The sequence below is a fragment of the Lynx rufus genome, unplaced genomic scaffold, assembly GCF_022079265.1.
Source record: "Lynx rufus isolate CCGP_SWC_20201006 ecotype Redwood Valley unplaced genomic scaffold, mLynRuf1.p SCAF_5, whole genome shotgun sequence".
Classification (NCBI taxonomy): Eukaryota; Metazoa; Chordata; class Mammalia; order Carnivora; family Felidae; genus Lynx; species Lynx rufus.
Genome location: NW_025814867.1, coordinates 143,679,154 through 143,696,700, shown reverse-complemented (window position 1 = coordinate 143,696,700; position 17,547 = coordinate 143,679,154). Strand labels below are relative to the sequence as shown.

Sequence of the window (17,547 nt, the reverse complement as noted above, 5' to 3'; positions counted from 1 at the left end):
TTCTTGGCAATTAGGATATATCAGTGAACAAAACAGATAATCATCCTTGCCCTTGGGAAGCTTACCTTTTATCAATGAGCAGAATATCTAAGAACACATCAGGGGAGAGACTTCCAGGAATAGGGAATAGCAGGAACACATTCACGAGTTATGAATACACAGAGTCTGAGGAGGCATGCACATGGTTGAAAGACAAGGTTCATGTACAGCCATCAGGGGGAAAAATAATTTCCCTCTACCCCTCTAAGTTCTTGATTGGGACGCCCCTGTAGTAAAAAACGGGGGTTAACAGGAGAAAAACAAACAAAAGTTTAATAACATGTATACCTCTTATATACATGGGAAATGCCCAGAAAAGCTGAGAAACTGCGGGGCAGAGGAAGGAGCCAGCTTTTCCAGCAAAGCACAGTAAACAAGGGCATGGTTGTTATGCAGATTTAAAAGCATGTCTGCTTCATTGTTAAGTTTCTATAGATTTACTTATTCTCTTCTTCCTGGTACAGAGAAGGAGACACCCTTACAATTTGGAGATTTCCCTTGTAAATTGTTCTCACAAAAGGATAACTTCTTTTTGGTTTTCAGAGCTGCTCTGTAACTGTCGTTTTTAAAAAAAAAAATAATCAGCCTAAAATCCTTATGCCCGAGAGACATATTTTGGGGTGACAAATGCTGCTCCTCTTCAAGGGCCAGATGGGGCGGAAAGGTCAGTAGGGAACAGCCATAAATAGTATGTTTAGAAAGGTGGATTTTTATTCTCTAGGTGATTGGAAATAGTATTCCAAGGAAGTGCTCTAACGAGGAATCTGAAACACCACAGTACATGTTATAACTGCTCTGATTGTTGCTGTGGAGGAGTAGTGGAAAATACCTGAAGATCAGTGTAAATGTTTCCAGGACTGTCAGCAAGAAGGGGTCCCCAGACTCTGAGTATATCTATGAAACTTCCAGGCCTCATTCAGATCCACACTCCTGTGTGAGCTTTGGACTATTATGGTCATGCCATGAAATCTCATCTATCACCAGAATAATGTTCCACTGAGGAAACACTAGCAAAAAACAAAACAGAAACAACAAACAAACAAACAACCCCCCCCCGAAACTTGGTTTAGGACCATGCTAGGGATATATCCCAAAAGAGGACCTCTGAGGTCAGTGTGACCCCAAGAATAATTCTAGCAACCAGGATCTTTGGGAACAAATCCATTTTTTCAGGGCAAGAACAGACTTTGAAGAGATTCAGTAGATCTCTTTTGCTCACAAGATACCAAAAAGCATTCTCTCAGAGGGGTCTGTATTATTTCTAAATATTTCCTAGAATGTAGGAGTATAACATCCAATCACTATATGCCTAATCACATGATGACAGTGTTTCACTGGACCAGTGCTACACTGAGAGCCATAAGAGTACACGGTGTTTCAAACCCTGCTTACCTTCTATGACTTCAATCTCCATTTTCTCCTAAAGACTACACTAATCATACATCCATGGCTCACTTTTCCCAATTATGTGAAACTATTATCATTTACTCATTTAATTTTTTTAAATGTTATTTTAGAGAGACAGAGAGAGAGTACAAGTGGGGGAGGGCAAAAGGAGACAGAGAGAATCTTAAGGCAGGCTCTGTGCTCAGTGCAGAGCCTCATCCAGGGCTGGATCCCATGACCTTGGGATCATGACGTGAGCCAAAGTCAAGAGTCGGACGCTCAACTGATTGAGCCACCCAGCCACCATTAACTTTTAAATTATATTTAAATTAACTTTTAAATTAACTTTTAAATTATATACTCCATGAAAAAAGAGACAGAGAGACCTTAATCATCCAAGTTTGAACTCCTTCAGAACTGGAATCAGACTCCATGCTTGAAAGCTTGGTAAGGTTGTTCAGCAAACATAGGCAATATAGAGTCTATGGAGTGGACAAGCTTTGAGCCCTATTTGAATAATTCTGAAATTATAGTTTGAGGACCATCTTCATCAAAAGCAAGTGCAGTGCTTGTAAAAAAAAATGTAGATCCTTGGTTCCCACCTCAAACATGTAACCAGATGATTCTGTGCTCATTACAATTTGAGAGCCACCACATTAATATAATTGATGATGTAAGGAGGCAGTTTGTTTTTTTCTGACAAGCAGCATAAAGTGTTAAAATACAACATTCAACAGAGTAAATTTAAAGATTTACTTGGTTTTATTAAATGATTTGTGAATCAGGCCACATCCCATCCAGCAAGTAGAGAGGTGCTCTAAAGAGTTACATAAAATGGAAATTTTTATAGGGGGGGGGGGGTTGGAGAAAGTTTTAAACAAAAGAAAAGAAAGAACTGTTCCAGGCAAGGTCACTTTCTATTTGGTGGGGGGTGGCAGGGGAGGGATTACCTCATCTTTCTTTGTGGGGATGGAGAGAGCTCCTTTTACAAACTCATTGGCACCCATCAGAAAACTCCTGACTGCCAGTTTAAGGTTTATATTCCTAGGCAAGGTTGAAACTACAATTAGGTAAGATATTAAGGACTGGTTTGGTGACTTGGCCTGGCCCAAGTCACAGAATTTTGGGCCTGTGGTTTTCTTGTGAACAAAAGAAAGCCTCTGAGATGGAGTGAGGTTCATTGCAAAATGGTCTACACGCAATCATGTATCTGTGAGGACAGTTAAGGAATTCCTCACTAGGTCAAGATAATAAAAGAACTGGATTTTTATTGACCTTCCACCTGACAGTAGATGCTCCGAAGCGTTATCTCTTTTAATCTTTACAACAACTAGGTAAAGACAGTATTGATTTTTGCAAATGGAGTTTGCAGAACTTAAGTAACTTGCCCAGAGTCACCCGGCTAATCAAAGATAGAGCCAGGATTCAAACCTATGTCATTTGATTCCAAAGTCAAGATCTTCCTGGTACACCAAGTTAAAACTTGGCAACAAGTAAAACTACCGTTATGTCAGAAAGCATCTTGTTTACAATGCTGGGTTTATGGCTAAAATTTGTTTGTGAACAGTATGTGAAAACCAATTAAGAGTTTATTAGCAGTATTATCATTTTGTTGTTTTTAAATGCAATTTGTGATGTTTTTCAGCTAAGCTCATAAAAGCACATCAGTTTATGATTTGATTAAAGGATCTTGAAAACTGTGCATTGTCCATACAGCCTTCTGAACTACAAACTGCTTCTGTCACATTGCCATGTGATGTGCCATATAAAAGTCAAGGCATTGGTGACCTCTCAGAATAACAGAAAAGGAGGTATTGTTAGCTTGATGAAAAATGAGAAAAACAATGTATTGAAGAGAAAGGTTTCTGGGGGGAATCCAGGAGGAAGGCTCCAAGGGAGGAGACTTGTTGTGATTGGAGATAAAAGACTTTAAACATACTCCTCAGTCTTACAGTTAAATTTTAAGTCAGCAAAATCATCAACATTTATGGTAAAAAGTCAATGAATAGCCACACACAAGTAAATCCAAAATGAAAACCCTAGAAAGTAGGACCATCCTGGGACCCATTTAATCAGCTGATCAGCAGGTAGAATAGGGTTCTGTAGGGCAATAAAGGGAAGTGATGGTGGGAAAACTAGCATAATACCAAACTAGCATAATACCAAGAGTTCAACACTTTCTAGATGGTTCCCTTGCTCTGCACGCTGACAGCCATTGGAATACTGTGTGTAGATTCCAGTTGCCTGGGGACCTCTAATCAGGTAACTGCACATAAATGGCAACAGCTTCTTCTGTTTTTCATCATGATAACGGCACTTTCCAGCCATGTGATATTGATCTTCAGGAGAGGCTGTTCTGTGCTACATGAGGAAACCGACAGGCAGCATACTAAAGGCCAAGTTGCAGGGTTTTGGCTTTCTAACTGAACCCAGCATATCTGAGTTGGGTCGATTTGGGCAACCCAGGCTTCACACATGCCACTGAGTTAGTGGTAAGTCAAGATTTTAATGCCGATTTTAAATGTTCATTTATCTTTCCTTTTTAGTTTTTTATGTCTTGGCTTGAGAATGTTCATTCCTCATGACTCATGCAAAGTCCAGTGTCAGGATTTAAATTTGGAGAAATTGGCCCACACCTCTTCATTTTCTTTCCCATGACCTTATCCATGGGAATGCAGTGTGGCGAAGGAGAGAGAATATGAGGCAGAATCAGTTATGGATCTTTCCAGTACGTTTTACTAACTGCAGGGCCTCTTCTCTTCATTAAAGTGGGGACAATTCTTCTTACTTTATGTAGCTGCTGTAAGATTCAAATGAAATAATATATCAGTAGCACTTAGCATTTGTCAATGTGTAACTTTATAAAGTTATCAAAATGACTCTCATGCAAATACAAAGTAAGGATGTGCCAAAAATACACTTACCATCCCAATGGAACTGGCAGGATGGTAAAGCTTGGTAGAAGAATTGGCTGGGAGAGACTGGCTCAGACAAGACTATAGCCCTACAGAGCAGTAAAACCATAACCTTTAAGCTTATCCTTTGTAGCAGACATGAATTATTTGCATCTCTATTGGACAAACATCTACAAGTTAACATATAATTTCATAGTCTTGACCCTAAACAATAGAACATAGTAAAACAAGCAGAAGTACAATTGTCTGGAGAATTAAATCATCCGTGGGTGGGCCTGTTAGACAATGTTCCATAGGACCTTAAGGGACATGGAGTCATCCTTTTGTTTTATTTCAAAGTTTCAGATAATTTGTTTAGAAGTCCCCTCTTGTATAATAAATTATCTTCAGAGATGGTTCATATTACAAAAAGTCTGTGTCATTGTGTTTGGACCTGATTAGTTTTCATGGGTGTAATAAGTTGTTAATCAACCACACAAGCCCCTTAAACATGGCCAACAGATTCAGAGCTACTGTTTTAAAGCAACTACTGAGGCCAGAAAATTAACTTCTATATGGAAATGTCTAAAGGAATCTCTGATTGCATTTTCAAAAGCTTGTTTTTGTTCCAGACATGTTTTTGTTGCTCTTATGGGCTCTTTTATTGTAAGGTATATTCGTTTCCGATTGCCGCTTACATAAACCACCACAAATTTGGTGGTTTAAAACAACACAAATCTATTCTCTTACCATTCTGAAGTCATAAGCCTGACGTGATCTCAGTGGGCTAAAGTTAAGGTGTTGAAAGGACTGGTTCCTTCTGGAATCTCTATAGGAAAATCAGAAACAGTTTTTTCCAGTTTCTGGAGGCCTCCAATAATCCTTGCCTTGTGGACCCTTGGCTCTATTTTCAAAACCAGCAAGGGCTTTGCATTTGTAAGTCTCTTTCTCTCTGCTCCTCTGCATCTGCCTGTCTGACTTCTACTGGGATCCTCTTATGAAGACCTTTGTGATTACATTGGGCTCACCCACATAATTTAGTATGATCTCCCGTTTTAATAACTATAACTCGATCACATCTACAAAATAAATTCTCCTTTGTATATTTTAAACTATTGGGGATTGGGACATTGACCCTTGGAGGTAGTGGGATGTTATTCACCCTACCACACATGGGTAAGAAAGTAAAGCCAAGAAATTCATCTGCACAGCATTCCTGTAATGCATTTATGTATTTTGGTGAATTTCTCTTTGAAGTGCCCCACATCTGGTAGATTTCCTGATCTATCAGGAAATGACTTTCCTTATCACCTATAAGTCTGAGATTCCATAAGCCACAGAACAAATAACAAATCAGTTTCCTGAGAGAGTTTTCTGGATCTTGGGTCTGCAGATGAAGGATAGCATTTGTTCCGTAATGGTGGGTTTGCTACACCTGACTAAATGAGGTTTATTGTCAAATATAATAATTCTGGCATGACCTCATTTAAACAACCAATTTGTCAAACTCTATCCTGATAAAACGGAAGATATATATTTGTTGGTTTTATGCAAATTACCACATTGCCATAACATCTAGTGAGTTATTACTGGATTCTAGGGCTTCAGAGAGAATAATATATCATATAAAGAATGCATCATTTATTGGGGTGCCTAGGTGGCTCAGTCAGTTGAGAGTCCAACTTTTAATTTTGTCTCAGGTCACAATCCCAGTGTCGTGGGATGGAGCCCCACGTCGGGCTTTGAGCTGAACGTGGAGACTACTTAAGATTCTCTCTCTTTCCCTCTGCCCCTGCTCATGTACACTCTCTCTTTCTTTCTACAATAAAAAGAAAAAGAAAAAGAATGTATCATTTTTAGGCTACTATTTTGAGGTTTGAAGATAAAGAAAGGATATCTTCATTCCCTTAACAGAACATTTAAAACCACATTAGCAGGGCACCTAGGTGGCTCAGTAGTTTAAGCATCTGACTCTTGATTTGGGCTAAGATCATGATCTCACAGTTCATGGGACTGAGCCCCGCATCCAGCTCTGCACATAGCAAACCAGCTCTGGTATGGTTACAGTTGTCTAAGTGATGTCACTTTAAACTCCAAAGTCTGTACCCATGACTCTATTTCTTAAAGTACCAATAGGTAGGTATATCTAGCACCATTTTTCTGTGAGGCTCTGAGACTGTCATTCTTTGACAAAGGCCCATTTTCCAATCCATAGCTTATACCAAAAACTTCAGATAGTTAGGAGGAGAAAGTAGACATCACTTGTTGATGTTGACAATGAAAGTCTATTTTATCATATTACATAGAAGGAAAATTATAAACATTACATCTTCTTAAGAGAAGACTAAGTACTCCAAGACCAACTGTCATGTTTTTTAAAAACAAAACCCACCAGTTTTACATTCATACAAGCATTTGACATAAAAGGATTCACAAACTTAAAATATATATCTTATTAATAAAGCCACGAAAGCTGAGCAAATTTTGCCAAAATTTTAACACACATCTTTGCTTTTATTCAGACTTATCATGTCTGCATCAAGGCGAACAGAAGTCAGTTCCCTCAAATACTATACACACACATGTTTTTTTGTTTGCTATACTTTTTCGTAATTTAGCATATTTTTTTCTCTTTACCTTGTAAACAAATATGCAGCCCCATAGAGCCGCATACAGCCTTCGAACACCTTTTTCAAAATAACAAAAATAAGCATGTTCATTACCATGACCCAAAGGACAGTTTCTCTATAACATGTAAAAATAATAAGATATATAGAGATATACATGTACGTATGTACACACACATATACAGTGACCAATGCATCTGTACTATCTCTTATTGAGAAACCATCTCAAGAATTCAAGTATTATTAAGATTATTATTAGTTCAATAATAATTCAAAGATTATCCATAAATTAACTTGATTTATCACTAACTTAAGGTCTTAAACTCAATAAGGAACTTGGAAATTATGTTTAAACTGATACATTACACAGCATAATTACTGTTGTAAAAATTTTTTCAGAATCTTATTCAATAATTACATACATAATTTTACATCTTCTTTATTTTAAGCATTATGTAGCAGTCCTAGCTTATCTAATTAGCAAACCAGTTTAGTTAAAGAACTTCAGATTAACTAGCCTCTTCTTTTGTCAAGAAACAAAAAATAAATTGGTAAAAAGAGGTGGGCTTAAACTATAACTCAATACTGATAAAATTGGGGGAAAATATTGAGGTCAAAGATGCACTTTGATTATATGAACTTGAGTTTCTACCTAAGAATGCTTCTAAGCCAGCATTTTTTTAAGGGTAGCACAGAAAATATAGTAAAACTTTAGTTTCTCTATATAACTGAAATCCTGGATATATTAACATAAGCAATCAAGGAGGTTACCAAAGAAAGAGATCCTTTTATTCGGAAGGTTTATAATCTAATTTATTAATATTTTCTGAAAGTGAGAATAAATTTCATACTCACACAATGAGGTAAAGAGGCTTTTCTCATTTTCAGACATAAGAGATAGTCACTGAGAGTTGTAGCCTCACTTCCACAACCTCAGCCATGAGTTGAAAGTAAAGGTAGAATACAAAATATGTTGGGCATGGAACTGAAGGGGTATTTCTTCTTTCCAGTGGACCTGAGATATATTCTTGCTCAGACAAAAGAAAAAGGCTAACAAATCAGATTTCTATTCATCTTTCACACTATAGGCAGAATTAGATTCTTTTCCTTTTTATATCAGGCCACCATGTATTCAGAACAAAATGTCAGATTCCCATTCAATGTTGCCACCAGTGGAAAATGACTTAGTGGCCATGTTCAAATCAGATTCACATGTTCTTGAGACTAGTCTAGTATTCAAATAACCACAGGTCCTTAGACTTGGTCATGGCCAAAACCAAGGTCTTCTGAGACATAAAATGTTCCTTTGACTATTGCCAAGTGGTCAGAGAACAGACACAGATCTACTCATCCTTGCACCCAGTTTAAAAAGAGAAATACCCCAAACTATGAGTTAATCAAGATACTTACAGACCGAGAGACTTGGGCGAAAATCAGTATCAAAATATAAAATCAAAGGAAGAGAGAAGAACAACAAAAACAAAGATTCAGCAAAGGTAAATTCCATTAGTCCTTGGAATTTGCTCCAGGACTGGGAAAAAATAGGAAGTTTCTGAGATTAAATGATTCATAAGGTTGGTTCTGGCAGGTGAGTTTATTTGAGCATCTTGGTAGGACCATCTCCAAAATGTCAAACTACAATTTTAAAATAGTTACAGATGTGACTATACAAATATAAGGTGAGTATGTGTTGAAGACACATTTCACTTTGAGGGAGTTGGCAAGATGGCAAAGCTCATTTCAAGGAAATTTAGAGGAAAATTAATTGTGGGGGCCACCTGGAAATAAAAAATGGTTAATGTACCAGGGCAATAAAATTTTAATTTGGAGGTTGTCTTTTCTATTAGACAGAAATCATTTACATTTTATAGAGTCTAGGGCCTAAACAACTGACAATTTAAGACACATTTCCCTAGAGAATCAGGTCATCTGTGGATGAAACTCTTAGATGATGGCCACTATCACAAACACCGGCCATACAGTATTTTTCACTTTTTCCTTTATTTTTAAATTTTGACAAGTTTTAACAATATATAGAATAGTCATTTAACAATTTCTTTCTCTCATCTTAATCTAATTCCAAAGGAAGCTAACCTTTGGGTTCGCCATGAACCTTTATTTACAATATTCTTACAAGAAAGCATAATTCCTAATACATAAATGAAAATGCTAGAAACTATTGCCCTTAAAAGATCACATCTACTAGAAAAGCACATTCTCTCCTGCTCTCAAAAAGGAAGTCTCCTTCAATAAGAAAGAATTTATTCCCTATGGCAAGCAAGAAGGGCTGTGTCAGGGAAAATTCTAAGAAAGGAGGTTTTATGTGCTTTTATATATTTAAGTCCCCTTTAGGAAAAAAAAAAAAGGAGTACAAGCAATCATTTTACCAGAATGAAGTTAAAAGTTGACTATTACAAGAGCCTAGAGTTAGATACTAGTCACTTCCTTCCTCAAAACTAAAATATATATATTTTATTTGGACAAAAAATATCATCTTGAGAAAAAGCATACAGTAAGACGTTAATGACAACTTTTGTTTTTCTTCTCTCAGCTCTTGATTTCTGTCTCTTGGCCATCAGATAATGTGTCTGATAAGAGAAAAGAAAGTCACACCATTTGATTCACTTGCTATTAGACAACTGTTGTCAAGAGGTCTAATGCAGGGTGCAAATTAAAGCTATTTCCTAAAATAGGGACAATAGTTTAAGTAGTGTTTTCAGTTAAGCATACAATAATTGTTCCTTGTGCAAATACTTCTCCATAAGGCAAGCAAATTGTAATTATGACTAATATAATTATATATCATTATCCAAATTGTATATGCTTCAGCCTTGCTCCAGAAAATGGATTCCTTATGGATCTTATTCCTCGTATCCAGGAGTTAGTCATTGTCTATTCACCCTAATCAATAATGCAGTGGTGATTAATAAATGCTTATCAACAATTACTTTGAAAAACAAAACAAAGAACTTGTACAGAAATGCTCATCTAGGGATGGGAGGCAGGAAGACACAGGCAACTGTGTCAAGAATGAGAAGCTTGACTTTGAAGGTCAAAAGATATTTCAGTTCAGTAAAGAACCAGGCAGGGAGTCTTTGTAGATATTTGAGGCAGGGAAGGAAGCATTGTTAGAGCATGAAAAATGAACTTTTTTGCCACTTGGATGAGCAGGGAGGAGAAGCGAGAAGCGGGAATTACACCGCACCAGCGACTGGAACACTAAATTCAAGAATAAAACTAACACAACAGAATCCAAACAAAGGGACACAATAGACACACTTAGTGGAAATGAAATTGGATTTCTGAACTGGATTTTAAGACCCTGCTATGAGCTGTATGCTACATCAAGAGATAAATGTTACCAATTCTGCACATTTTCAGAGAGCTCGGTAAACTCTGGACAATGTATCGAATTGACTCACAGCATGACCCCCAAGAAGGAAAAGTTGCCTGTAGGAAAAACCTTTCGGAAAATTCTGTAGAACTTTAATGAAGAAAACTACCTCCTTCCACACAGATCAGGAAGAGGTTAAAACTGCACATTTTGAGAAGCATGAAGAAGGGGCCCGCACACTGATTGAGTCCAACCACAGTAGTAGAGATTTCTACCCAGCTGAAGTTTCCAACAAATTGTCTTCCACTCGCAGGCAGATGCTAGGACTCTAATACTGTAGCTTCTTTAGTGACTCTCATTTAACACACCAGTCCACGGAAGCAGCCTTTCACATGCAAAATAGAAAGTGACCAGAGTACAAAAAGTAGGATTGGAATATGGTGGGGAGGACGACGAGATTACAGTGACAGGAGGTGTACCTAAACATACACAGGACGATGCTCCAGACTTGCATTCGATACCAATTTTTCTTGTCCCAGGGCAGAGAAGGTGACTACCAGTATCTCAGCAAGTGTAACAACACACATTACTATCAACTGTAAAAATACGCTATTTGTTTATCTATCTATCTATCTATCTATCTATCTATCTATCTAAATTCAAGCTACTAAACATATATGTAGTATTAGTCTCAGGAGTAGAACTTAGTGATTCATCACTTACATATAACACCCAATGCTCATCCCAAAAAGTGCCCTTCTTAATGCCCACCACCCATTTAGCCCATCCCCCTATTCACCTCCCCTCCAGCGACCCTCAATGTGCTCTCTGTATTTAAGAGACTCTCAAGACTTGCCTCCCTCTTAGTTTTTATCTTAGTTTTCCTTCCCTTCCCCTATGTTCATCTGTTTTGTTTCTTAAATTCCACATATGAGTGAAATCATATGATATTTGTCTTTCTCTGACTGACTTATTTCACTTACCATAATACAATCCAGTTCCATCCACATTGTTGCAAATGGCAAGATTTCATCCTTTTTTGGATGAAGTAATATTCCACTATGTGTGTGTGTATACATATATGTATGTGTATATATACATATACATATATGTATACACACATATACACATACATACACACATACATACTACATCTTCTTTATCCATTCATCAGTCAACCCAGTAATTTTACTACTAGGTATTTATCCAAAGGATACAAAAATGCTGATTCAAAGGGGCAGAAGCACCCTAGTGTTTATAGGAACACTGTCAACAATAGTCAAAGTATGGAAAATGCCATCTCTTTTCTAAAGCTGGTGCCAGTGTTTGGCATTATAGCCTTCCTTAGCAATAAACTCTTGTGGCGAAGTTCAAGAATCTGAAGAATTTCTTCTGTATTACAGCACTTGAGTAACTCACATCTAGCTTGGCCATATAGTAGGCTTAGATGAGAGCTGAAGGCTTCTTGTGTCCACATATCATTTCCTGACATGAATTTGATTCAACTGCCAGCATTATCATGTGAAAAAATGTTTACTTCTGTCATGACTAACATGCCATCTGCATGGTAGCCAGAAAGTATGTTTGGGTTTATTGTGTTAGTTCCTGATACTTAAATTGATTCCATTCACTATTCTTTCTATAAGAACTTTGATGGCAATGTTTTATTCCTGAAACTGGCCACCCTGCTGTGGAACTATTTCCATTAACACTTCATGGTGTGCAAGTTGGTGGGACAGGGAGATGAAGGGATTGTGCTATCCCTAGGTTCACAGATGGGCATGTGAATATGTTTCATTTTGTTCTGTGAGAACGACCTTCTAACCAATCCCCTGCTTACAGTCTTGATCTTTGAGTCATTCTTCCCTAGTTCTGCTAAAATGATCTCTCTGGAGTGCACATCTGCCCATGACATTCCTAGACTTAAAACACTCCGATGATTGGGGTGCCTGGGTAGCCTAGCTGGTTAAGCATCCAACTTTGGTTCAGGTCATGATCCCATGGTTCGTAGGTTCGAGCCCTGCGTCAGGCTCTGTGCTGACAGCTCAGAGCCTGGAGCCTGCTTCAGATTCTGTCTCCCTCTCTCTCTGCCCCTCCCCTTCTCGTTCTCTCTCTCTCTCTCAAAATTAAACAATGAAAAGAAAAAGTTTAATAAAAAATCCACTCTGATGATTCCCATGTGTCTACAAAGTCCAAGCAAACTAATATGATTCATAACACCTTTATGATCAAGTGTCTTCCTGCCTTCTTAGACCCATTTCTTATCATTCCTTACCTTGCGTTATGGACCCATGGCAGACAGGATTTACCCTGTATATGTTTTTTACTCAGACTGTGAATCTTTGCCCGGCCAGCTTCTCATCCTTTGAGAGCTTAGGCATTCTTTCCTGCCAGAGCCCTTTTCTGAGTCTTTCTTTCCAGGCATTTGGGACAAGTACTTCTGCTCCATACTCCTTTCTTCAAATACTGCGTGCAAACCTTTATCCTCACTACTCATGGTGCCGCATTGACATACATTCATGTTCTTGTTCCTACTAAACCGTAAACTGGTAAGTGCTATATTCTCAGATAGGTTCTGGCACAGAGAAGATGAGAACCAGCAGTGCCCATAGTGTTAAATCCTTGTCCGAGGGCAGAAGACCAACGTCTCAGCTCAGTCAAACAAAGAGAGCACATTTTCCCTTCCTCTGCCTCTTTGTTCTATTCAGGCCCTCAATGGATTAGATAATGCCCACTCGCAGTAGGGAGGGCATTTCCTTTATTCAGCAAATGGAAACACCCTCATGGACATATCCAGAGGTAATGTTTAACCAGATAACTGAACATCTTATAAAGTCAAGGTTTAGACTAATTTGTAGGTGGCAAGAAGTACATGGTTATGTGTTTTATGTGCTGGGGGAAATTGCATGAGAATGAAAGTTGTATTTTGGGGTAATGAACCTACCGTTGATTTGGAAAATGAAAAACAGAAGATCCCAGAAAAGACTACAGATGTGAGTCCTGACATGTGAGGAAATAAAGGCCAAACTTCAGAGCTTGTGGGGAATGTGAGAAGGAAAATGAGAGATAGTTGTAAAAAAGAATCATTGTTTAACTTTTCAGTGCTCTCAGTGAGTTAAGATTGTGTGAAGTGCCATTTAAATCTCGCAGAAACCCTGCACGGACCAGACGCTGAAATCTGAGACAACCCAGATTCAGGTTAAGTGAAGTCACACTTCAGAGATTCAAACCCAGCTCTGTGATAAACTCATACTCTTCCCACTGCATTGGCCACACGGGTAAATACAGTCAACAGGTACACATGGTGTGAACACAGTAACTTTCAGGATTTTCTGCACATTTCACAAATGTCCAGTGAATTTGGTAAAGTCAGGAGAAAGCAGAACCAGCTAGGGAGATACAGAGGACTGAGTTTCCTCGTATCCTCATTTATAAGGCAACTCAAATTAGGCAAGATTGCCAAAAATCATCTAAAGATTGAGGCTGAAGCTAGGGCCACTATTTTCTGTTTAATGAAAAAACCACCAAAGATGTCCAGGGCCAGTTCTATGAAAGCAGGCTGCTGTGATTTCTAGTTCCTAAAATGATGTGGATACACGTGGCAGGCTGAATAATGGCTCTCCTTTCAAGGTACCCATGTCCTAATCCATAGAATGTGTAAATGTTGTCTTTTCTGGCAAAAAAAAAAAAAAAAAAAAAAAGGACTTTGCATATACAATTAAGTTAGGGATTTTTGAGATGGGGCGAGTATCCCGGTTTATCTACATGGGCCTTAAATGCCATCAGAAGTACCCTTACAAGAGAAAGAGTAGAGAGAGAAGTAGAGAGAGATTGCACACAAGAAAGGAAGGCAATGTGACCACAGAGGCAGAGATTGGAGAAATACAGCCACAGGGCAAAGGTTGCTGGCAGCCACCAGAAACACGAAGAGTCAAGGAGCAGAGTCTCCCATGAGTGTCCTTGAGGGAGCATGGCCCTGTTGAACGCTTTGATTTTGCTCAGAGTTACTGACTTTGGATGTCTGCTCCTGGCCTCCAGAACTATGAGAGAACAAATTTCTGTTGTTTTAAGCCACCCGGTTTGTGATAATTTGCTACAGCAGCTACAGGAAACCAATGTCATGGCCAAATGACAGTGGAAGGCCTAAATCTCAAACTCCCTAAAAATCTGATTACACATCACTGGATTATATCCTTTTCACAGAGAAAATTAGTGGGGGTGGGGATACTTCCCCATATACAAGTACCTTACAAGGGATTTGGTTTGACCTTGAAAGACAACATTACGGCTGCCCAGACTTTGTTTACTCCATGTGCAGACTATTTTACAGCCATTCCTTCCATACTGCCCATTTAGATTGTCACTATCACAGATTTGACTGATGTCGGGTGTTCGAACTGCCCAAATAAATGAGTGCTAATAAAACAGGGAAGTGTTCTGCCATCGAGCCACTGAAGCAACGCAATGCTTTCTAACACCACGACGAAACCAAATAATTGGATACTGTGATGAATTTGAGGTATTACAGTTTGATGGTGTTAGGATTATGATAAGTGTGAAATAGTAATGCCGCGTTCCTTTTGTCCATAGGCTCGGTGGGATGGCCTGACCGGGCGTATCACCTTCAATAAAACCGATGGCTTGAGGAAGGATTTTGATCTGGATATTATCAGTCTCAAAGAGGAAGGAACTGAAAAGGTAACCTTCTCAATAATAAATTTAAGAATAAAATAAAGAAAACTGTTCAAGCGTTTTAATTGCACGTACAAGTAGGGAATGATAAAATGATTCTCTTAACATGTTCATGTATGTCCAGTTTTCTGGAACTCTCTCTCCCTGCTCTGCTGATAGATGTTGACATGCTGGATTCTGAAATTGTATGTTATTAATAGCAATGCTAACATTCATATACTTCTTCGTTTATGCAGCAGGCATGATTACAGTATTAATACCTATGGTCCTGTGGGTGGGGTGTCATTAGCCCCACTTCTGAAAGGTTTCAGGAAATTGAGTTTAGACTTGGAAAATAAGGAGTTTGTCAACGATTCATCTATGGAATGGCATCCAAGTTTTACTCAGAAATGAATTTGAATTGCACTCCTTTTTGAGACTGGTTGACAGAGGGACAGACTAAAGTAGGATAGAAAGGGCTTACTGGATTCTTAATTTTAGGAGGAAATATGCCCCCCAAAATGCATTTTAATGCTGGGTTCTGATCTTAGAATTATTTGATCTTATTTTTAAATATCGTTTTTATTTTTAAGTAATCTGTATACCCAATGTGGGCTCCAACTCACAATACCAAGATCAAGAGTTGCACACTCCTCCAACTGAGCCAGGCAGGTGCCCCTTGATTTTCGGATTACTTTAGTCGTAATTCTTAATCTTGCAAGGTTTCAAGCTCCATATTTGCTAATTTCAAGTAATGCAAATATGAACTATTTCGTTAAATAATAATTAAAAAATAGAATTCGACTCAGTGTATTTTATTATACCAATTTTATTATCCACAATTATGTGCTAGAATTAAATAACATTTATATTGTGAAGATTTTGCCCTTTGGGATGCTAGACAAAAAAATGTTTTGAAACCCCCAAAACAATCATCTGGAAATCAAAACTCTGTGATCCAACATTTTTTTTACTGTAGTGCACAAGATATGTCTCCTATAAAAGACTGGCTTTGGGAACCATCAGTTACTAACTTAATTGAAATGTTTGGGATGATTTTTAAAATGAGATGAGATTTCCATTTCTGTTCTGTTGCTTTTGTGAAATGACACATATTTTTTTAAGGTCCTGACTATGCCCCGTCCCCAAATAGCTTAATTAAAACAAACAAAGATTAATCAGGCTGAATGTAATAGATGGTGACCACTGGTGTGGAAATGTTTGAGGGAAATAATTACTTTGCAGCTTTGAGGGTACACATTATCTACACAGGTTCCCATTTCAAAAATGCCCTCTCTCTTCCTGTCTCTACCTCTCTCTGACTCTCTCTCTCTGGATCTCTGGCTCTCTGTTTCTCTCTTTCTCTCTCAGTCCCTCCCCCCTCCCCACCTCTCTCTCTCTCTCTCTCTCTCTCTCTCTCTCTCTGTCTCTGGGGTCTCTTCACTCAGATTTGCTGGTCTGTTCGTTAAACCTGCTCTGACAGAGCCATCTCACCTCCATCGTGGACTGTGGGAACAAAAGGAAAGACAATACTTTTAGGGACTGAACGCGTCTAATGGCTGCTCCTCTGTGCATGCCTCTCTCCCCGCTCCTTCTGTTAATGCATAGAACTGAGAGGGAAAGAAAAGCTGTTCAGGAAACATCGTTCTGGCTCTGACGTGTGATGAACGAGATGGAGCCATCCTTACGCCTTCATAGCTATTTATACACTGCAATATTATGCACACTCCACTGGTGTTTTTCCATCAAAGGCAAAATCAAGTTAGATGAAAGTGTTTTCTCCATTTGTGCCTTATCTCTTCATTGTTTGCAATAACTTTTCTTTCTTCAGGTGACTTGGGCTCCATTCCTGAGAAGGCTGACTGGGCCTTAAGGCAATGGGGAAGCCAGCCCATCTCTCTCAGGAGCCACGGGAGGAGATGCCCAATCTTTTCATGTCGGCCTCTCGCAGGGTCCACAGAGAAAATTGTTAGAAAAAGCTCACTTTTTCACTTCCACTCAAGTTTCTGCTGCCTGGAGGCCCATAATCAAAGAACATGTCATCAAGCTTAGAGTGCTTTCTTCTTGCTTAGGAATAGCGTGTGTGTGTGTGTGTGTGTGTGTGTGTGTGTGTGTGTGTGGATTGATTCTGCCTAAAGGCTTTCTTGAACAGGCTTTCTTAAAGAATGAGGAAGACACTTTCACTCCACAGAGCTGTGCATATTCACAAGAACTTTAAGTCATTTGGGGGGTGTGTGACAGGTAAAGTGAACAGTAGGCTGCATTACCAAAAGGAAGTAACTTCTGTGGGACCCAAGTACTTAGTTCGTCTCTTGACTGTACCTGTGTTCAGGCTTTATGTTGAATTAACGTGCAAGATTCCAAACGGTGGGTGGGGAATGGGACGCTCCGAGCATTCGCACACCGTGCGACCATCTGGGTTCCATGCTCCATTTTAATAAGTGCTATTTTTATTTTTCCCTCTGAAAACCAAGGCTGCTGGCGAAGTGTCTAAACACTTATATAAAGTGTGGAAGAAGGTTTGTACTCGGACAAAAATGGCAGGAAATCTGGAGGGAGGGAGTGGGGAGTGTCAGAGGAAAACCTCACCTTTCCA

The 17,547-nt window shown here is 38.8% G+C and overlaps 1 protein-coding gene across 8 annotated transcripts in view; it reads left to right on the top strand.

The window, feature by feature from the left end:
• Nucleotides 1-17,547, top strand: part of GRIK1 (glutamate ionotropic receptor kainate type subunit 1) — a 369,629-nt gene that overhangs the window by 297,395 nt on the left and 54,687 nt on the right. For 4 of the 8 annotated variants that reach the window (XM_047099647.1, XM_047099644.1, XM_047099650.1 and 1 more), the window contains 2 exons: nt 14,871-14,978; nt 17,426-17,470. In XM_047099647.1, the coding sequence (XP_046955603.1) occupies nt 14,871-14,978; nt 17,426-17,470 (153 nt within the window). The remainder of the gene's footprint in view (nt 1-14,870; nt 14,979-17,425; nt 17,471-17,547) is intronic. The other 4 variants (XM_047099652.1, XM_047099651.1, XM_047099649.1 and 1 more) reach the window with 1 other exon arrangement.